The 19,791-nt window shown below is 37.0% G+C and overlaps 1 protein-coding gene across 4 annotated transcripts in view; it reads right to left on the bottom strand.

Moving 5' to 3' along the window:
- NAA35 (N-alpha-acetyltransferase 35, NatC auxiliary subunit) overlaps positions 1 to 19,791 on the bottom strand; it is a 98,967-nt gene that overhangs the window by 69,922 nt on the left and 9,254 nt on the right. For all 4 annotated transcript variants that reach the window (XM_078061536.1, XM_036097671.2, XM_078061534.1 and 1 more), the window contains exons 3-6: positions 16,828 to 16,861; positions 12,774 to 12,888; positions 11,288 to 11,362; positions 10,482 to 10,649 (exon numbers count right to left, since the gene is read on the bottom strand). In XM_078061536.1, coding sequence (XP_077917662.1) covers positions 10,482 to 10,649; positions 11,288 to 11,362; positions 12,774 to 12,888; positions 16,828 to 16,861 — 392 coding nt within the window. The remainder of the gene's footprint in view (positions 1 to 10,481; positions 10,650 to 11,287; positions 11,363 to 12,773; positions 12,889 to 16,827; positions 16,862 to 19,791) is intronic.

Here is a 19,791-nt window from a genome sequence, read left to right as displayed (position 1 = left end):
CCTCCCCCATATTCTTCAAATAACATTTTACCACATTTGCATTATCATTCTCTATACTTTTTCTTACACATTTGAGACTAAGTTATAGAGTGTGATGCCCCCTTATCTCTAAATACTTCAGTGTGATTTCCCAAAACCATAAATCATTCTCTTACATAACCATGGTACAATGATCAAATTTGGAAATTCGTATCTCTTTAATGTGGGGCATTTCCTTGGTCCTTATCTTTCATGCCCTGACATTTTGGAATAGTACAGGCTGAAGTTATTATTTTTTTTTTTTTCTAAAGATTTTATTTATTTATTTGAGAGAGAGAGAATGAGAGCGAGTACATGAGAGGGGGGAGGGGCAGAGGGAGAAGCAGACTCCCCGCTGAGCAGGGAGCCCGATGCGGGACTCGATCCAGGGACTCCAGGATCATGACCTGAGCCGAAGGCAGTCGCCCAACCAACTGAGCCACCCAGGCGCCCTGGGCTGAAGTTATTTTTAACGACTACATCCCTCAGTATGGGGTTGCCTTATGTTTCTCCAAGATTAAATCCAATTTATGTCATATTTAATAGGAATACCACAGAAGTGATGTTGTGTTCTTCTCGTGGAGCATTGTATCTGGAAGCACATGATGCTGAACCGTCCCGTTATTGGTGATATTAAGTCTGGCCATTTAGCTAAGGTGGTATCTGCCATGTTTCTTCACTGTAAACGAATCATTTTCCCTTTGTAATTAGTATCTTGTGGGAAGATACTTGGAGGCTAGGTACAAAACCTGTGCTTGTTATACTTTTGTTTACCAGTTTTAGCATCCTTTAATAATTCTTGCCAGAAATAATTATTCAAAACCTGTACTCTTAACCTAAAGCTATGCAGCCAATAAAAAACAATGAGGTAGCTCTCTACCTACAATATATTGGTACATACAGAAATCTATTCTCTATTGTCTATAGAAAAAAGTTGCAAATAGTTTACATAATTCCATCATGTTAAGTAAAATACACGTGTATACATATTATAGAAAATATCTGGAGAAATACACACCAAATGAGTAACAGTGTTTACTCTTTGCCAGGCAAACCAAAACTTTTATAATTTATCTTTGTATTAAAAAATATATTTGGTTGCAAATAAGAGGAAAATCCAACTACAGTGACTTAAGTGATGCATACTTACTTATATCATGCCAAATAACAGGAATATCAGAAGTAATCTTTCTGCTTCACCATCCTAAGCTCTGAGGCTGTCTTAGATTTACATGTTGACCAAATGAAGCAGGACCTACCTCCAAATATCACATCCATGTTCAAAAAAAAAAAAGACAGGAGAAGGGGTACACCGTAAGGGGTGCACCATACCATTATTACTCAAACTGGCATACTACTGAGAGTAAAAGGGGATGCTATTAATAACTACACCAGGATAAAAGGTGCCAAGTAGGACTGTTCCATGCAAGCCAGTATGTAGGCACCAGCTGTAACAGAAGAATGTGCTAAGAAGGGCAGAGAAGAAAACTGAAGTCTGTATGGGCAAGTCAGGAGACTGGGATCCAAGTCTAAAGATAAGTAGGACTTTTTCTTAAAAAGGAGAAAAGGCATTTGAGCCAGGAGGAGCATTCTTAGTCTCCCTCCCACCCTCACCCTGCACAGCAAAGCAATATATGCCTATCATTACAGGTGCAAATACCCAGCAGTACCTGCCGCAGTGCCTGGCACTAATTAAACAAATAAATAAATTAAACATATAAACAGTATCAGTCAAGGATACTTTTTTTAAAAGAGCCAGATAATATGTATTTTCTGCTTTACAAGCCAAGTGGTAAAATGGAGATATTATATAGGTACTCATATGACTACTTAAATGTAACTATTTAAAACACAAAAAACGGGCATCTGGGTGGCTCAGTTGGTTAAGCGTCTACCTTCGGTTCAGGTCATGATCCCAGGGTCGTGGGATCAAGCCCTGTGTCAGGCTCCCTGCTCAGTGGGGTGTGTGCTTCTCCCTCTCCCTCTGCCCCCATACTCCCTGGCTCGTGCTCGTGCTCTCTCTGAAGTGAGTAAATAATCTTAAAAAAATTTTTTTTAATTTTAAATTTTTTTTAAAAACACGAAAAACATTCTTAGCTCCAGGGCCATAAAAAACATAGGCAACAGGCTGGGTAGGCCTGCAGGCTGCAGACTGCCAACCTTTGGTTCACAGGACTTCCTGAGGATTTAGATGTGAGGTATGAGAGAAAGAGAAGAGTCAAGGATGACTCCAAAGTTTTTGTTCTGTACAACTAAAAGAACGGAGCTCCATTTGCTGAGATTGAGGAGACTACAGAAGGAAGAACTTAGGAGGCAATGGGAAAATCAGCAGCTCCATTTGGAAATGTGATGCCTGAGCTCAACATCCAAGCGGAAAATGTAGAATAGGCAGTAGCATGTGTGAGTCTGAGATTTAGGGAAGTCTATAAAGTCTAAGCTGAGGATACAAACTTAGGCTTCAGTAGCAGAGACAGAATTTAAGTCTATGAACCTGCATGAGATCATCAGGGGAATGAGTACAGAGAAGAGGTGTAAAGATAGGGCCTGAGCCACACCAGTGTTTAGAACTGTGCTGACCAATATGGCCATCACACAGCCAATTAAGTAGTGAACACCTGAAATGTGGATAGTTCAAACTGAGATGTGCTGTAAGTGCAACATACATATCACACTTAGAATACTTGCTACAAAAAAAATTTAATTTTACATCTCATTAATTTTTATTTAAATTCAAGTTAGTTAACATATAGTGTATTATTAGTTTCAGGGTAGAGTTTAGTGATTCATCAGTTGCATATAACACCCAGTGCTCATTACATCAAGTGCCATACTTAATGCCCCTTACCCAATTACGCCATCCCCCCACCCACTTCCCCTCCAGCAACCCTTTGTTCCCTACAGTTAAGAATCTCTTGGGGTGCCTGGGTGGCTCAGTGAGTTAAGCGTCCGACTCTTGATTTCAGCTCAGGTCATGATCTCAGGATCTTATGATCAAGTCCCACATTGGGTTCTGTGCTCAGTGTGGCATCTGCTTCTTGCCCTCTCTCTCTTCCCCTCCCCCTGCTCGAGCGCACACTCTCTCTCTAAATAAATAAATCTTAAAAAAAAAAAAAAAATCTCGGGGCGCCTGGTTGGCTCAGTCGGTTAAGCGTCTGTCTTCAGCTCAGGTCATGATCCCACGGTCCTGGGATCGAGTCCCGCATCGGGCTCCCTGCTCAGCAGGGAGTCTGCTTCTCCCTCTCCCACTCCCCCTGCTTGTGTTTGCTCTCTCTGTGTCAAATAAATAAAATCTTAAAAAAAGTCTCTTACGTTTTCCCTGTTTTTATCTTATTTTTCCTTCCCTTCCCCTATGTTCATCTGTTTTGTTTCTTAAATTCAATGAGTGAAATGAGTGAAATCATATGGTATTTGTCTTTCTCTGACTGATTTACTTCTCTTAGAATACACTCTAGTTCCATCCACATTGTTGCAAACGGCAAGATTTCATTCTTTTTGATGGCTGAGAAATATTCCATTGTATGTATATATATATATATATATATATATATATATACACACACACACACACACACACACACACACACACACACACACTACATCCTCTTTATCCATTCATCCGTCAATGGACATCTGGCTCTTTCCATATTTTGGCAATTCTCATTAATATTTTATAAATGATTATATACTGAAATATTATTTTAGATATACTGGGCTACATAAAATGTTATAAAAATTTCACCCACAGGCTACTAGAACATTTTAAATGATGTATATGGCTTCCATTCTGTATCAGACAGTGTTGGCTTAGAGAATGAGATGACAAACAAGAACTAGTGAGGCAGGAAATCAGGGAAAAAGAGCATCTTAAAAGCCAAGAAAATAACTTGTTTCAAGTATGGACTCCATGTCAAAAATCTGATGACCAATCAAGTTTAAGACCAAATATTAACCAATGGGTTTAGCAACTCTGAGGTCTTAGATGACCATGATGACAAAGTTTTGGTGGATTACTATTCAAAGCCTGACTAGAGTGGATTCAAGAGAGAATGGACACCTCTTAAGGATTCTGGCTGAAAAGAACTGCATAATATGGAGCAGAAGCTAAAGTTATGTTATGCCAAGAAATGGTATTTTTAAGATGGAGGAAGAAAAGCCATGCTAACATGCAGATGGGAATGATCCAGTAGAGGGGCAAATTCATTATGCAAGGGACAGAGGGGAGAATTGCTAGAGGAATATTTTTTAATAAGACAGGGTATGGAATCCAATGCACAAGCAGAAGAGATCACCCTTAGATAAGAGAGAAGGTTCTTCTAGATAGCCAGAAGGGCCAAAGAACACAGAGCACCTGTGCAGGTAGGTGAGATTACTTCCATTTATTTAGTGCAGTAGGAAGGTAGGTTTGCTTCAAGTGAGGATGGTGAAAGTGTTAGAAGTCTGAGAGGGAGAGTGAATGACGTAGGGAAGGAGCCTGCTTGAAGTTAGTGGTGATGAACTGAAAGTAGGACCAATCAGTGTGAATGTTTTTTTCTCTAGTCACACTGAGCTGTGCAAGTAGAAAGACACAGTAGATAGAGGGCTAGACTCAACTAGAATTGAGGTACAATAAGGCAAGAGAGACAGAGAGCTGAAAGTGTAGGCAAGGGAGTAACTGTAATGAAGGAAGATGGATTTAAAGTGAGAAAAGAGAGTCAAAAGGGTAATGACAGTAAAAAAGTGATATAATAAACTGGAGTCCAAGTAGGGGTGAACTGTAGGAGTCAGAACACAAGCAACATAGAAACACGTGGTGGTCTGAGAATAGGATACTCCAAACTGAGATCAGTAAAGGGTTGTAATGACCAAGGCTAAAGTATAGTCATTAGAAAGAAAAATCCTAAAAATTTCCAAAGAAAAAACATGGGTCACATATAAAAGATCAGGATGGCAACACTAAAATTAAGAGTCATTGGAATAATGCCTAAAAGATTCTGAGGAAAATGATTTTCCAACCTAAAAATCTATTACAACCAAACTTTTAATCAAGCGTGAGAGTAGGGAAGACATTTTCAGACATGCAAGTTCTCAAAAAACAATTCCCTCCCTGTCTCTGCCCATGGAACTGGAAATGCTATACCACACAAATAATAAACTAAGAAAAATAAATGAAATCCAGATAACTAGGAAACTAACAACAAAGAAAGGGAAATGGAATTCCCAGGAGAATAGAACCTGGGATCACAGCTGCACAGTGGACCTAGAAGGCAACTGATCCAGTCTGAAGCTAGAGAATAAAGGAGCTAAGAAAAAGAATTTTAAAAAATATATAGACTGATAGACTATCTCATTATGTTTCATAATAATGGGAGGGGAAGAATCAAGGAGAAGTACACAGAAAACTAAGCAAACCAAAAAGAGGCAGTTATCACCTTCAAGAAAAATAAAAATTTGTATGAGAAAGGAAATGTATGCTTACACCACTCTGGCTCCTCTGTCATTAGCATTTATACAATCACAGTAATGTCAACACTGAATAATGACTTAACCAAAACCGAATTACTATTGGGGTACAGGAGGGGGTAATATGTGAATGCCAGTTATAAACTAAAAATGTGCTGACATATCCTAGTTAAAAACTGTTAAAACTGAAAAAAAAAAAATTGTTAAAACTGTATAAAATTGTATAAATTAACTGTATAAAATTGTTTATATCTAGAAATGAAAATATAAGTCTATTATCCAGAAATATGGAAATAAATAGTGGGAAAAAGCTAAACAGAATTTAATATTATTATGGAATGAGTAAGGAAAGAACACAGAACTACAATTTTCCATCTTACATCCTATGGGCTACTTGATTTTGCATAATATATACAGGTATTATTACTTTTTATTAAAACACCCACTCCAGGAAAAATTTTCAAAGAGCAAAACTGAACATGACCAGATTACCTACTTTTAAGATGGTAGCTAAGTGGTAGTCAAGTAGAGAGTGGCCTAGAGGGAAAGACTGGGCCAGAAAGAGAAGTGCAGACACACTCTCAAGAACCTAAATCCGAAGCTGACAAAAGCTCAAACTAAAGCAGGAACAATGAGAGAAGGAAAAGCTTCAAAAGATTGAAGACACTTGCAAGGTAAAAATAAAAGATTTCAATTAGATAACCCTGTAGATACCATTCTGCAAGATGCAGAATGCAAGAGGATCAGTGGTTTGATAGGGGAACACTGGTTCCCATTTTGCACATGTATACAGGATATTAAGAAAGACACATGTCTCTAGTTCAGAAGTAAAAACAAAGCAGACACACATCTGAGGACAAAATATACCAGCACCTAGGAACTGCAGAAGCAGCCATTTCAAAGAAATGATTTGTTTATTACAGTTTATTCTTATTCATTACCAGGTCTCTTAAGGACTTTCAGTAGGCAATCAATTCTTTTTCTAATTATAAAAACAAGACATACTCATCTGGAAAAATCTGAAAAGTTTACAGAAACAAGAAAACACAATTTTTCCAGCCCAGGAGCTTTATACTTCTTTCCAGTCTTATTTTTACATAGTTGGTTATACTGTGTGCTGCTTTCCTAACCCTTTAAAGTATACACTCTCCCATGTTTTAAAGATTTTATTTGAGAGAAAGCACGCACGCACAAGAAGGAGGGAGGGGCAGAGGGAGGAGGGAGAAGCAGGCTCCCCAATGAGCAAGGAGCCCTTCTTGGGGCTCGATCCCAGGCCCCTAAGATCATGAACTGAGGCAAAGGCAGATGCTTAACCCCCTAAGCCACCCAGGCACCACACTCCCCCATGATTTTAAACACTGTTTTCACTATCATAACTCTATATAATAAATTATGTGTAATAAATTATCCATAATTTACTTCAAGCAAACCCTAATGGTGGCATTTTGGTTGTTGCCAACTTTCACTATTAAAAACTGATTAAAGTGTTTTCACATAAAGTATCCACATTTCTAATCATTTAAGGCTGACTTCTAAAGATGAATTAGTTTCAGCTGTGCTAATGCATACTCCCACTAATAAAAACCAAATGACAACTTACTGCATCTTTACCAATACTGAATATTCATTTAAAAATATATTTGATAGATGAAAAATGAATTATTTTAACTGTATTTCTTGGATGAACTGAGACTAAATTTTTAAATGCTATGGCCATTTATTCCCCTCCTCCATGAGTAAGCTGTTTATTTTACTGCCTATTCATCTGGGCTTCAGTATTATGCTTTATTTGAATGAGATTTTAACACAGAAATATAGATTATTTTTGTTACCTAGATTTTTTTGAAAAAAATTTTCTATCAGCTTTTTCCTATTGGTACTTTCCTTTATGATTTCTCCCATTTGTAAGTCCTTCATCCAGAGAATATGCAGAATTTCAATTATAATTACTTACATTACAGAAAAATTTTCATTTACTTTTAAAACAAACTCATTCAGGCACATAATAAAAATTCCAAAAGCACAAACAAGTATATCCCAACCCTCAAGATTCCAGTTACCTTACTATAATGAAGATTTAACTACTTCCCATTTTAAAAAAGAAACCTATACATACTTTCCTATACCTGACTTATTTTACTTTATTTTGGAGGTCTAATCTTACTTGTACACATAAACCTACCTCCTTCTTTGTAAAGGGCGCATAATACTCCACTGTATGAAGGTAGCATCACTTAACAAGTCTCCTATTGATGGACATTAAGGTAGTTTCTAGACTTTCATTACTACAAACAAAACTGTAATTAATGTCCTTGTACATAAATCTTTGTACACAGCACAGATTTGTAGAACAAATTCCTAAAAGTGAACCAGCTGTGGTAAGTCATATACATTTTAACTTATGATATTACCAACTGCTCTTTAAAACAGTTGTGTGAGTTTATAATACCATAAAAATGTTTGAGTCTTGCTTACAGTGAAAACCTGAGCCCTGACGAATAAATGTGGGGGGGAGGTGCTAAGGTGAGAAAATCATCATTTTGCAGCCATCACAGTGAAGATTAGTCCACACAAGCATCAGTGGATGCTAAATCTAGGGGAAAGATTTTAATGAGCAGGATATTTGTATGACCTTAAAGAGTTTCCTTATGGAAGGCTTATTACATGCCAGGAGAGAAAACAGTAACCATATCAGAAAACACCCTGGAACAAAATAACATCACCACTGAGGGGGCAGACGCATACTGTATGCCTCAGCAGTGACACCAGAAGGAGGACACAATATCATTTACATCATATTCCTACCAGGACTGCATATTCTAAATGTAATCAGGAGAAAAAACACACAAACCCCAAGTGAGGAACATTATTAAAAAAGACAAACCAGGAGAGGCCTGTGTTCTCCAAAAACATCAATGACATGGAGACAAAGAAAGGCAGAGGAACTGCTATAGACTAAAGGATACTAAAGAGGCAACTAAATGCAGGACATGATTCTAGACTGGATCCCGAACCGCAGGGAAAAAAAAAACACTAAGAAGGATATTACTGGGTCACCTGACAGGAACAGAATATGGAGAGTGGACTGTTATTACAAATTCACTGAGGTTGATAATTGTGCTGTAGTTGTGTATGAAAGTACCTTTTTTCTTAGGAGACGCACACTGAGAAGTGTTTGTGGGGAGAAGGTCATAATGTATGCAACTTACTCTCCACCGATTCAAGGAAAAAACATACATACCTGAGAGAGAAATTGAGAAAGTAAATGGGACAATGGATTAATAGCAGCTGAATCAAGGTGAGGGATATATACTGTTCTTTGTGCTGTCACTATAACTTGTTAATTTGAATTTAAAGATTAAAAAGAGGGAAGCAATGACTATTCGTCTCTTTCTCACACACACAGCACATGTTGAGTGCCTGTTTCTCACCCTCATCGATAAGTACATTACACAAAATTTCTAATCTTTGCCAATAATGGGTAAAAAATGGTATCTCAGTTTTAATCTGCATGTCTCTTAAGTTACATATCTTATGTTTAAAGGCCATTTCATTTTCTATAAACTACCTTCTGTCTTTTTAACAACTTTTTTTACACTTAAAATATTTCATCTATCTGCAATTTATTTTGATGTTGTCATAGACTGAATGTTTGTGTCTCCCCAAAATTCATATGTAAGTCCTACCACCCACTGTGATGGTATTAGGAGGTGGGGCCTCAGGGAGGTGATTAGGTCATGAGGGCAGAGCCCTCATGGATGGGATGAGCGCCCTTGTAACAGAGACCCAGAGAGCTCCTGTGCACCCTGTGCCAAGTGAGGACTCCGGGCAAGGATAACCGTCTAGGAACCACAAGGCAGGCCCTCACAAGCCACCGAAGCTGCTGGTGCCCTGATCGTGGACTTGTTAGTCTCCGGAACTATGAGAAATAAACTTCAGTTTACAAACCACTCCATCTATGGTATTCTGCTATAATAACCCAACAGATTAAGGGAGACATAAAATGATGATAAGTTAATTTTCAAGGGTGCTAACCAACTACTATAGCCCTGTTTGCTAAATGAATCCTTTCTCTGCCCTAGGATTAGGATTTTTGATGTCCTTTCGGTGTGGTGTGAGAATATAAGTATTTAATAATATATATATCTCTTCTCACTTAACTTGAACTAATCTTTTTAAAATTTTCATGGAAATGGGTAAGATTTTCCATGATACCCACAGCAATTAAAATAAGTAGCTACCTAACCAATGAGTGTGTAAAAAGTAGACAGTATTTCATACACAACTCACAAGCTGTATATTCAAATGTGAAGTCATATTAGCTGTATTATTCTCACATTATTAATATAAATTTAGAAAAGCTATACATATTATAGACTGAACCACTGTAGGAGACTAAGATATTTATTTTGGATCAGTAACAGTGTTAAAAAGAAACATAAGTTTCAACAAAAGGAAGAATTAAAAATACTTATCAATAATTTTAAATGCTATCATAGTTCCCCTTAAAATTATTAGTGCCTGAAACCTTATTTTTTCTCATAAGGAGAAAAACATCTTTCCATGTCTAAAACTCACAATACTTCCTCAGGGCAAAGTACTTTGTACAAACTGGAAGAATATGTTTATACCCTAAAATATTCTTTATACCTTTGTTTTCCTTAGCTCCCTCTTAACCAAAGAAAGTACAGCACTTCTGTGTTATAATTTATAAGAGACTTGAGGGAAGAAGCTGTGTCTTCTATTCTCTTTGTGAATTCCCACAATACCCAGAACAAAATACTCTGCACATAATGGATACTCAATAAATGGTACTGACGGAAAGAACATATACTGAAACTAAAGTTCTTTCTCCAAACTGGTTCACTTCAGCCAATATATTTGTAAACAGCACAGCATCACTTTTAAAAACTGTTTTTAACTATATTTGTTGATAAAAATATATATCATATGATCATTTAAATAGATCACAATTAATAAAGTGGTCAATGAGCTTCAGGAATTCTCATATTACAAAATCTTACCTCTTCGAAAACAGCAGCTTTATTTACTTTTTCCCTTGCAATGTCACAGATTTTCAGGATTCCCAGAGCAAAAGCTTTCATGGCAGGATCTTCTATAAAGTCTGGATTGTGAATGTAAAGGCACGTAAATACTGTCTGTGCCAAGGAATGGCCTTCTAACCATGTTATCTATAAAGAAATAAATGTATGTGTATGTTTAAGACAACACAGAGAGCCTGCAAAGTCTGTATTGACCCAAGAGTCAAGGGCTAGACTACCACAGACCCAAATAAATGTACTATTAATCATGGCATTTCAAAGATGATTAAAGGGAAAGTCAGAAGAGACAAGAGAATTACAATTCACTTTCACTGACTAAAGTTTTTCAAGAATCATTACCATAAATACGATTAGCTATCTAACGGAAGCATTCTCATATAGAATTCAGTTTGCAATATACTTGGAGATTAATGAAATTAGAATGCTGCCTTACATACCATCCAAAAGTAATCAATTCCACAATGGAGTCAATCAAAATCCATAAGGTAGGGAATTCACAGAGTCAATCAAAATCCATAAGGTAGGGAATTCACAATTTTAGAACTAACCAGTCCTTAGCCACTCATTTTTCTTTTTCATACTCACTACTACTAGAGACTACTACTACTACTACTACTGCTAGTCAAGAGCATCACATCCCACCTAGATTACTGCAAGAAACTGCACAAGTTTTCCTGCCTTCTGTCTCTAAGTCAATAATCCCCAACCAGGAAACTTTCTGGGAAGTGACAGTTTTTAGATTAACCAAGTGTTATTTCAACTCTTACCAAACAGCAAAAACAAGTATCCATTATCCCTATCAATTCAGGCAAGGTGAGGTCTTTAATTTTAATGGTGCCATCCTAAAAATGAGGAGAAATAGGACATATGAGAAGTTTTTTTTTTTACAAATTTATGGTTTCTATGTCCAGTAGCATTTTCTCTTCCAAAAATTAAATTTTAAAAATAAAAATTCTAGAACTATATCATCACCTGATAAAAACTAAGATACCAACTCTGTATTCGATCTTCAATAAGAAAAATCAAAGCCTCTTAATTTGAAACAGATTAAAGGCCTTTACAAAGAAACAAAAAGTCAAACCAACAAGTATTTAAAAAACAGTTCAAATTAGTTTTAAGTATTAATAAACATTAATCATTTTAGGATCAAAACTATTTACAAAGAGAAAAGTAAACTTTTTTTTTTTTAATTATTTGAGAGAGAGAAAGAACGTGCATGCGTACAGGGTACAGGGAAGGAGAGGGAGAGAGAGAACCTCAAGCAGACTCCCCAGTGAGTGTGGAGACCAACGCAGGGCTCAATCTCAAGACCCTGAGATCATAACCTGAGCCAAAATCAAGAATCAGATGCTTAACTGGACTGAGCCAGCCAGGTGTCCCAACCAAACATTTTTAAAAACCCTTCCCTTAACTATACTACTTGTAAATTTTTTTTTTTTTTTTTTAAAGATTTTATTTATTTATTTGACAGAGAGAGACACAGCGAGAGAGGGAACACAAGCAGGCGGAGGGAGAGGCAGAAGCAGGCTTCCCGCAGAGCAGGGAGCCCGATGCGGGGCTCGATCCCAGGACCCCGGGATCATGACCTGAGCCGAAGGCAGACGCTTAACGGCTGAGCCACCCAGGCGCCCCTGTAAATTTTGTTTAGCAAATCCTTCCTCATAAAATATGCAAAATTAAACTCTGTGTCAACTATGAATAAATTTGTAAGTCAATCCTCACAGTTAAATTCAAATTCACAACCACAAGCACCTTGCTTAATGTATTAATACATAAAATTTAATCCCTTAACCAACTACCCTGGTATTTGAATATATACTGAAATGCTTTCAAAAATTAATGAACAGGGCACCTGGGTGGCTCAGTCAGTTAAATGTCTGCCTTCAGCTCAGGTCATGACCCTGGGGTCCTGGGATTGAGCCCTTCATCGGGCTCCTTGTTCAGCGAGGAGTCTGCTTCTCCCTCTCCCCCGCCCCTCTCCCCACTCGTGCTCTCTCTTACTCTCTGAAATAAAATCTTTAAAAAAAATTAATAAACAGACACACAAATTTAGAGCAAGCTTGTAATGAAGACTTTGAACAATTTACAGATTTTACAGATTTCAAAAGAGGTAACTAAAGGTTATAACCAATTTTTATTTATATACCTGAGATAATCTTAAAAAATTATACTTTAGTATGCCAAGTTTGATTTTCATTGTTTTAACATATGAAATAACAAATGATAAAACACAAAAAGCACAATGGTAATTACCTTGATAGCTTGTTCAAAATTGAGAACTTTTCGATTAACTTGGTTTCCAATCATGCCAGCATCCATCTTGGGATCCATCATTTCAATGGCAGACATGGCTTCAAAAAGGCCAAATCTGCAAATAAAAAAATTGACCAAATTGTTTTTGAACCAGTTAAGTTTATCCAGATTCCCACAATGATATAAAATTATAGTGCTTTAAATAACTATGGTATTCTATGTATTTAGTCTTCCCAATTTGCTACCACTTCTATTTCAATTAAATAGAAACATAACATAAAAATTATTCCATGTATTTGTCACTCAAATTATTTTACATGCACTGCGGGGGAGAAAAGAAAACAAAAAATGTTTTTTGTGTTTCCTTCAAAATGTTGCACATTAGAAATTTTGGAAAAAAGATCAACTGATCTATAATGGATTTCACTTTGCCTTCTTTAAATAATTTTCTCAATGTTGGAATAATCATCAAACATTTTCTTTAGATCTTGAATAATAGTAATAATGTGGCACATTACTGTCTGTAATGCCCAAAGTTCTGGCAATAACATAATGAAAAATAATCCAGGAATCCTCTTATTTGTGGCTGGTTTTTATGGCTTATTAGCCATAAAAGCAGATAGTTGTGATGCACTGTGGACTAGTTAGTAAGCGTATCGTTAATGGAGAAATGCCTCAAAAAAATGGGACAGGAACAAAAAAAGCTTAAAAGAAAGTCTGACAGGTGATGAAGCTACTGACTTCATATTTTGCTTAGTCTAAGCTACTAGATTACCAGGAAAATCAAGACATCTACCTTGCTACACTAAATCATTTCTCTCAGAAAGGCAGCAAGACATCAAAACCAGCTTTAAGGAGACAGACTCTTCCCTGCAATCCCTCAAATCTCTTAATGCTTCAAGATAATCTGACAAGATCGGGGCACCTGGGTGGCTCAGTCGGTAAGCGTCTGCCTTCGGCTCAGGTCATGATCCCAGAGTCCTGGGATCGAGCCCCGCATCGGGCTCCCTGCTCTGCTGGAAGCCTGCTTCTCCCTCTCCCACTCCCCCTGCTTGTGTTCCCTCTCTCAGTGTCTCTCTCTCTCTGTCAAATAAATAAAATCTTTAAAAAAAAAAAAAAGCTAATCTGACAAGATGAACATATTATTGAAGACAACTCTAGTCTATGCTAATCAAAACCCAAATGGTATTTTTCAAAGAGATTGTCAAGCCAAAACGGAAAACATGCCAAAATGGAAAACATGCAAAAATGGAAGAGAATTTTTCAACAAAAACAATAGAGATTCATCAAATATCAAAGATATTCTAAGATATAATAACTGAAAGCATTCTAGAATACACAGGTCAAGAGCAAACAGCCCCAAACCCATTTCTGTAGGAATTATATTTGGTAAAAGTAGAATTTCGGGGCACCTAGGTGGCTCAGTCATTAAGCGTCTGCCTTCAGCTCAGGTCATGATCCCAGGGTCCTGGGATCAAGCCCCGCATCGGGCTCCCTGCTCAGCAGGAAGCCTGTTCTCCCTCTCCCACTCCCCCTGCTTATGTTCCCTCTCTCGCTGTTTCTCTGTCAAGTAAATAAATAAAATCTTAAAAAAAAAAGAAAGAATTTCAAAGTACTGAAAAATAGTGGGTTAATCAATAAATACCGTTGAGACAAGTGGCTAACCATTTGGAAAAAAGTGAAATCTTTGATTTACACAATTTCAAAAAGTAAACTGCAGGCAGATTTAAGTTCTAAACCTAAAACAAGCAAACAAACAAATGACTCTTCAATAATTTACAAAACTAGTTTATATGTGCCTATAATAAACCATAGCTGGAACTCCGTAATTATCTAGGCTGGATATTTTTAATATAATTTTCAAAAAGTTATCCAGAATACAACTACCTGGTACATATAAATAAGGCAAGCAGTCCAAAAAAAAAAAAAAAGAGGCAAACAACAGGAATGGACAATTTGCAAAAGAAAAAATGTATATTAATAATAACAAGGTGAAAAGCTGCTCAAATTCAAAAGTAATCAGGTAATGCAAAACAAAACAACGAGGAATTTCTCTGGCCATTCAGAAAGTTTTAAAAATATATTTAGTTTACTCTCATATACTGTTGGTGGGAGTGTAAATTGATACACACTTTTGTTAGGAAAGTCTGGCTGAACCCATTAAAATCCAGTCATTTGATTCCTAGGCTTCCATCCTAAAAATTATTTGTACATGTATACAAAAAGGCTTGTAAAAATTGTCTTCAATTTTCCCATGTTACCAAAAATATTGCAATTTAAATGTCCATCAATACAAACCAACAGTTAAAATGAACAAGATAGAGCTTATATACTAACAGAGAATGAGCTCCAAGATACATTGAATTGGGAAGGAATTTTCAAAATACATACTGTAGATTCGTACTTACAATTAACTAATTTTACAGATTTTACTAATGTATGTAAATATATTTATAGGTCTAGAAAGACATGCAACAATCTGGTAATAGTTATCATCTCTGGGCAAAGAACAGGCATGTGGGGGATTGGGGGCAGTGTCATGGGAAGTTTTTGTTTCATCTCTGATGTCTGAATTAGTTTAAAACAAAGTATCCACTTATTACAAGAGAACAACTAAATCAAGTTTTTAATGGCACAACTAAAACCCTAGACTAGTGAGGTATCTGCCTAATTAGTAAAGCTCTATGGAAACTATAGTAGCATTAAGTTAGCTATTCCATTCATTCAACAAATTCCAGGAGCACCTAATATGTTCTAAGCATGGTTCTAGGTACTTAGGATACATGAGTGAGCAGAACAAATTTGCCTGCCTTATTATATCCAGTGGAAGGAAACAGAGAATAAACAATAAAGATAAAAAGTTACATAGCATGTTAGAAGATTGTATGCTAGGGATAAAAGACAAGACAGCTAAGGGAGATATGAATCACAAAAATATAACTTTACTAAATAGATGGTCCGGGGAGGCTGCTGGCAATCATGTTCCCTGGGCTGAACCCAAAAACTTGGGGAAATGAAGAGAGCTTGGTCCCTCCAGCTAACTTCTTTCAAATCTTGTTCCACAGTCAGGAGCCACACTCTTTCCTGCATTAGCTTGTGATACGGTTTCATTATAGCTTTCCTAGAACTGCAGGCAGCACCAGTGTAGTTGGTCCCTGGATCAGCAGCATCAACCTCATCAGGGAACTTGGCGGAAATGCAACTTCTGTGGTCCCACGCCAGACCTAAAGAAGGAACTCTGGGGGTGGGGCCCAGCAACATGTGTTTTCAATGTGTGGGATGATTCCAATTCACACTAGAGTCTGAGAAGAACTAAATTTCAGGGTCTACCCTTGCTTCCCGAATGTCCAATCTCGGCCACTAATTTAACATTTAATATTTCTAACCTTGAAATTGATCTGGCCAGAGCAGTATGGGAACTGAGGCTATCTATGGTAGTATAAACAGAATCAAGCACCTCTCTTTTTTCACCTTTCCAGGGATTCTCGATCTACTTTCATCCAGCCATTATCTCACTTATCTCTGGTAATCAACCAGCCTATTATAGATAACATACAGCCTGTTAACTTTTCTTCAAGAAATTCCACATCCTGGGGCGCCTGGGTGGCTCAGTTGGTTAAGCGACTGCCTTCGGCTCAGGTCATGATCCTGGAGTCCCGGGATCGAGTCCCGCATCGGGCTCCCTGCTCGGCGGGGAGTCTGCTTCTCCCTCTGACCCTCCTCCCTCTCATGCTCTCTGTCTCTCATTCTCTCTCTCTCAAATAAATAAATAAAATCTTTAAAAAAAAAAAAAAAAAAAGAAATTCCACATCCTATATATCTAACTCTCAAGGAAAGGACCATGAGGCACAGTTTCACTAAGTCCAACCATTTCATATCACAACTAGGGTCAGCTGCCCCAAAATAACTCATCAATGTTAAAAATATATTTATAATTCATTTTATTTTTACAGCTTTGAAATGTAATATTACCCAGGTCTCAAGGAATACTATTGCACACGAGAAAAAACATAGAAGTATTAACTACACTATTTCAAATGACACAAATACTTACAGCTTATCATGAAGCAGTTCTCCCAACTTTAATTCTAAAAGAAACAAAGAGAAAAAAAATCCTTTGAATAATACCATCTTAATATTTAAATTTTAATTCTAAGAAAAAAAGTTTTGTTTGAAAAATGGGCTTTCATTAAACTCCATTTTCTAAGAAATTATTATTTGTACTCAATTACTAATATAATGCTTTCTACAGAGTGAATAAACTCTATAAATTGAACTTCTTAGAATTAGCAAGCAACCCACCAGAGGCCAAAAAAATCTAATCAGAATTACCAACCTCATTTTAAGGTATCACTAGTAAATTTCCCCCTAAGTATACTTTTTCACAGAACTGACTGCTATTTCTCAAGTTGTTTTTAAACCACTTGGTGTCATAATCTAACCGCTTTTTGTCCCAGGAACAGTGCCAAAGCTACTTTTTAAAATTACATTTTATTTCAATGTAGAAAACATGAGTAAACAGCTAATCCAAACAGTATTCAACCCCTATAAAACAGGTCCCAACCTTGGCTGCATAATGTTATCAACTCTGGAGCTTGTGAAAATCCCACCATCCAAGCAGCACCCTAAACCAATTAAATTCTAGGGGTGGGACCTCTGCAGTGGTTTTAAAGCACTACAGGTGAGTTCAATGTGCAGGGAAGATGAGAACCATTACCATAACATTTTAAGTAGCTTAAGTATTGATGGTCAAATCTTGTGGAAGGTGCAAAGCACTAGTTTTCAGCAGTTCTCAAAGATGGTCTGGGAACCCAGGTGGTGTCTATGATATTAGAATTACTTTCATAGTAATATCGGGGCACCTGGGTGGCTCAGTCGGTTAAGCATCCAACTCTGGATTTTGGCTCAGGTCATGATCTCAGGGTTGTGAGATTGAGCCCCGTGTTGGGCTCCACGCTGAGTGTGGGGCCTACTTATGATTCTCTCCTCCCTCTGCCCCTCCACCCCCGCTCACTCGTGCACGTATTGGTGAGCTCCTGCTCCCACTCTTTCCCAAATAGATAAAATGTAAAAATTACTTTTATAGTAATACCAAAACATTGTCTTTTTCATCGTGCTGACATTTGCACTGATGATGCAAAAGCAACGCAAAAAGAGGAAAAATAGGGCGCCTGGGTGGCTCAGTTGGTTAAGTGACTTCCTCCGGCTCAGGTCATGATCCTGGAGTCCCGGGATCGAGTCCCACATCGGGCTCCCTCCTCAGCAGGGAGTCTCCTTCTCCCTCTGACCCTCCTCCCTCTCATGCTCTCTGTCTCTCATTCTCTCTCTCCCAAATAAATAAAATCTTTAAAAAAAAAAAAAGAGGAAAAATGAAAAATGGGGGGGCGGGGCTACACTGCTTCAGTTTCAGCACAAATTAAGACAGTGGCCCCAAGCTAAATAGTGTATTCTTTACCTCCATACATTTGCAGTTAAAAAAGACAAACTTTTTTTTTTTAGTTTCACTTAAGAAGTCCTTGATGAAGCAGTAAAATTATTAACCTCAGAGCTGGGACCACGGTGTAGCAAGTGAAGAACCTCCCATGCAAAATTTAAAGAGGCACTCACTTTCAGGTAGCAAATTCTTAAATTTTGCACCCTAGGTGCCTCAATCACTTCATCCTAGTGCTGGCCCTGATTTAGCTGATTAAATCTCAATCTCTGAGTACATCTTTATTTAAATAGTCTATCTGACAAAATGGGAAGTATAAGCAAACACTTTTGCCGCATACCAATGTAAGATGCTGTCTTAAGAAAAAGCACTTGCACAATTATGGAACACCATTTTTACTTGAACAATGGCCAAACTATACTTATTACAGATCTGAGAATATGTCATTTTCTTGAAAATAAATGAGTTTGTTGCTTTAAGAAAAACAGCTGACATTTGTGTTGCCAATGATAAAACTGGAGCTTTTATTCAAAAATTGGAATTTAGAGAAATATCTGACACTGTGAACCTGATAGCTTCTCAACACTTAAAAAAGACGTTTCTGATGATATTGGTGGTGATATTAACAAATGTGCTTTTCCGTATTATATAATTATATCAGCATTTGGAAGATCTGCTTAACTCAATGAACCATTATTTTCCAAATAGCAACACATGTTTCAAAATTAGGCATGGATAAAAGATCCATTCAAAATTCAAGGCCGACCAGGGGATTTTAATGTAACAAAGAATGGAAAGTCCACTGACAGGTCTTCGGATTCCACATCACAACTAATCTTTAAGAAACTACCACCCATCCACTGGGTGTTATGCACAAACAATGAATCATGGAACACTACATCAAAAACTAATGATGTAATGTATGGTGATTAACATAACAATAAAAAAATTTAAAAAAAAAGAAACTACCACCCATCAAGTTTTGTTGTACTGTAATATCAAAGAAGAGTATCCATAATTATCTGAAAAGGTTCCTCCATTTTTCAACTACATGCTGGATGAGGCCAGATTTACCTCATTTACTTCAAATAAACACACAGATAAGGAATTCAGGTATCCTTCGTTATGCTGATATTAAAGAGATTTTCAAAAAACAGAACAACTCCATTCTTGTAAGTCATTCTGTTTTGAAAAATACATTTATTTTTCATTAAAAAACATGTTAACATGCAATGGGTTTATAATTGTTTTTAAATGAATTGGTAAGTATTTTTTAAATTTCTGTTTTAAATTTTAATACAGTAAACATCTATATATATGCTAACACACAAACAATTTTTAAAGAGTTTAAAAGTATAATTTTTAAGAGTATAATGGGGTCCTAAGACCAAAAAATCTGAGAACTGCTGTAATAATTTATCAAATACTTAAGGTAGATTTGGGAACCAAACAGCTTCACCAAACTTAAAAACACTCCACAGACCTAAAAGCAAGTCAATCACTCTGGGTCTTGGTCTCCTATCTGTAAAATGAAGGGCTGAACTAGCTGACTCTCATTAGGTCCCTCAGAACACCAGTAATCAGGGG

This window comes from Halichoerus grypus, chromosome 14 (assembly GCF_964656455.1).
Source record: "Halichoerus grypus chromosome 14, mHalGry1.hap1.1, whole genome shotgun sequence".
Taxonomy (NCBI): Eukaryota; Metazoa; Chordata; class Mammalia; order Carnivora; family Phocidae; genus Halichoerus; species Halichoerus grypus.
The sequence above is the reverse complement of the archived record's forward strand: the minus strand, read 5'-3'. Positions and strand labels throughout refer to the sequence as shown.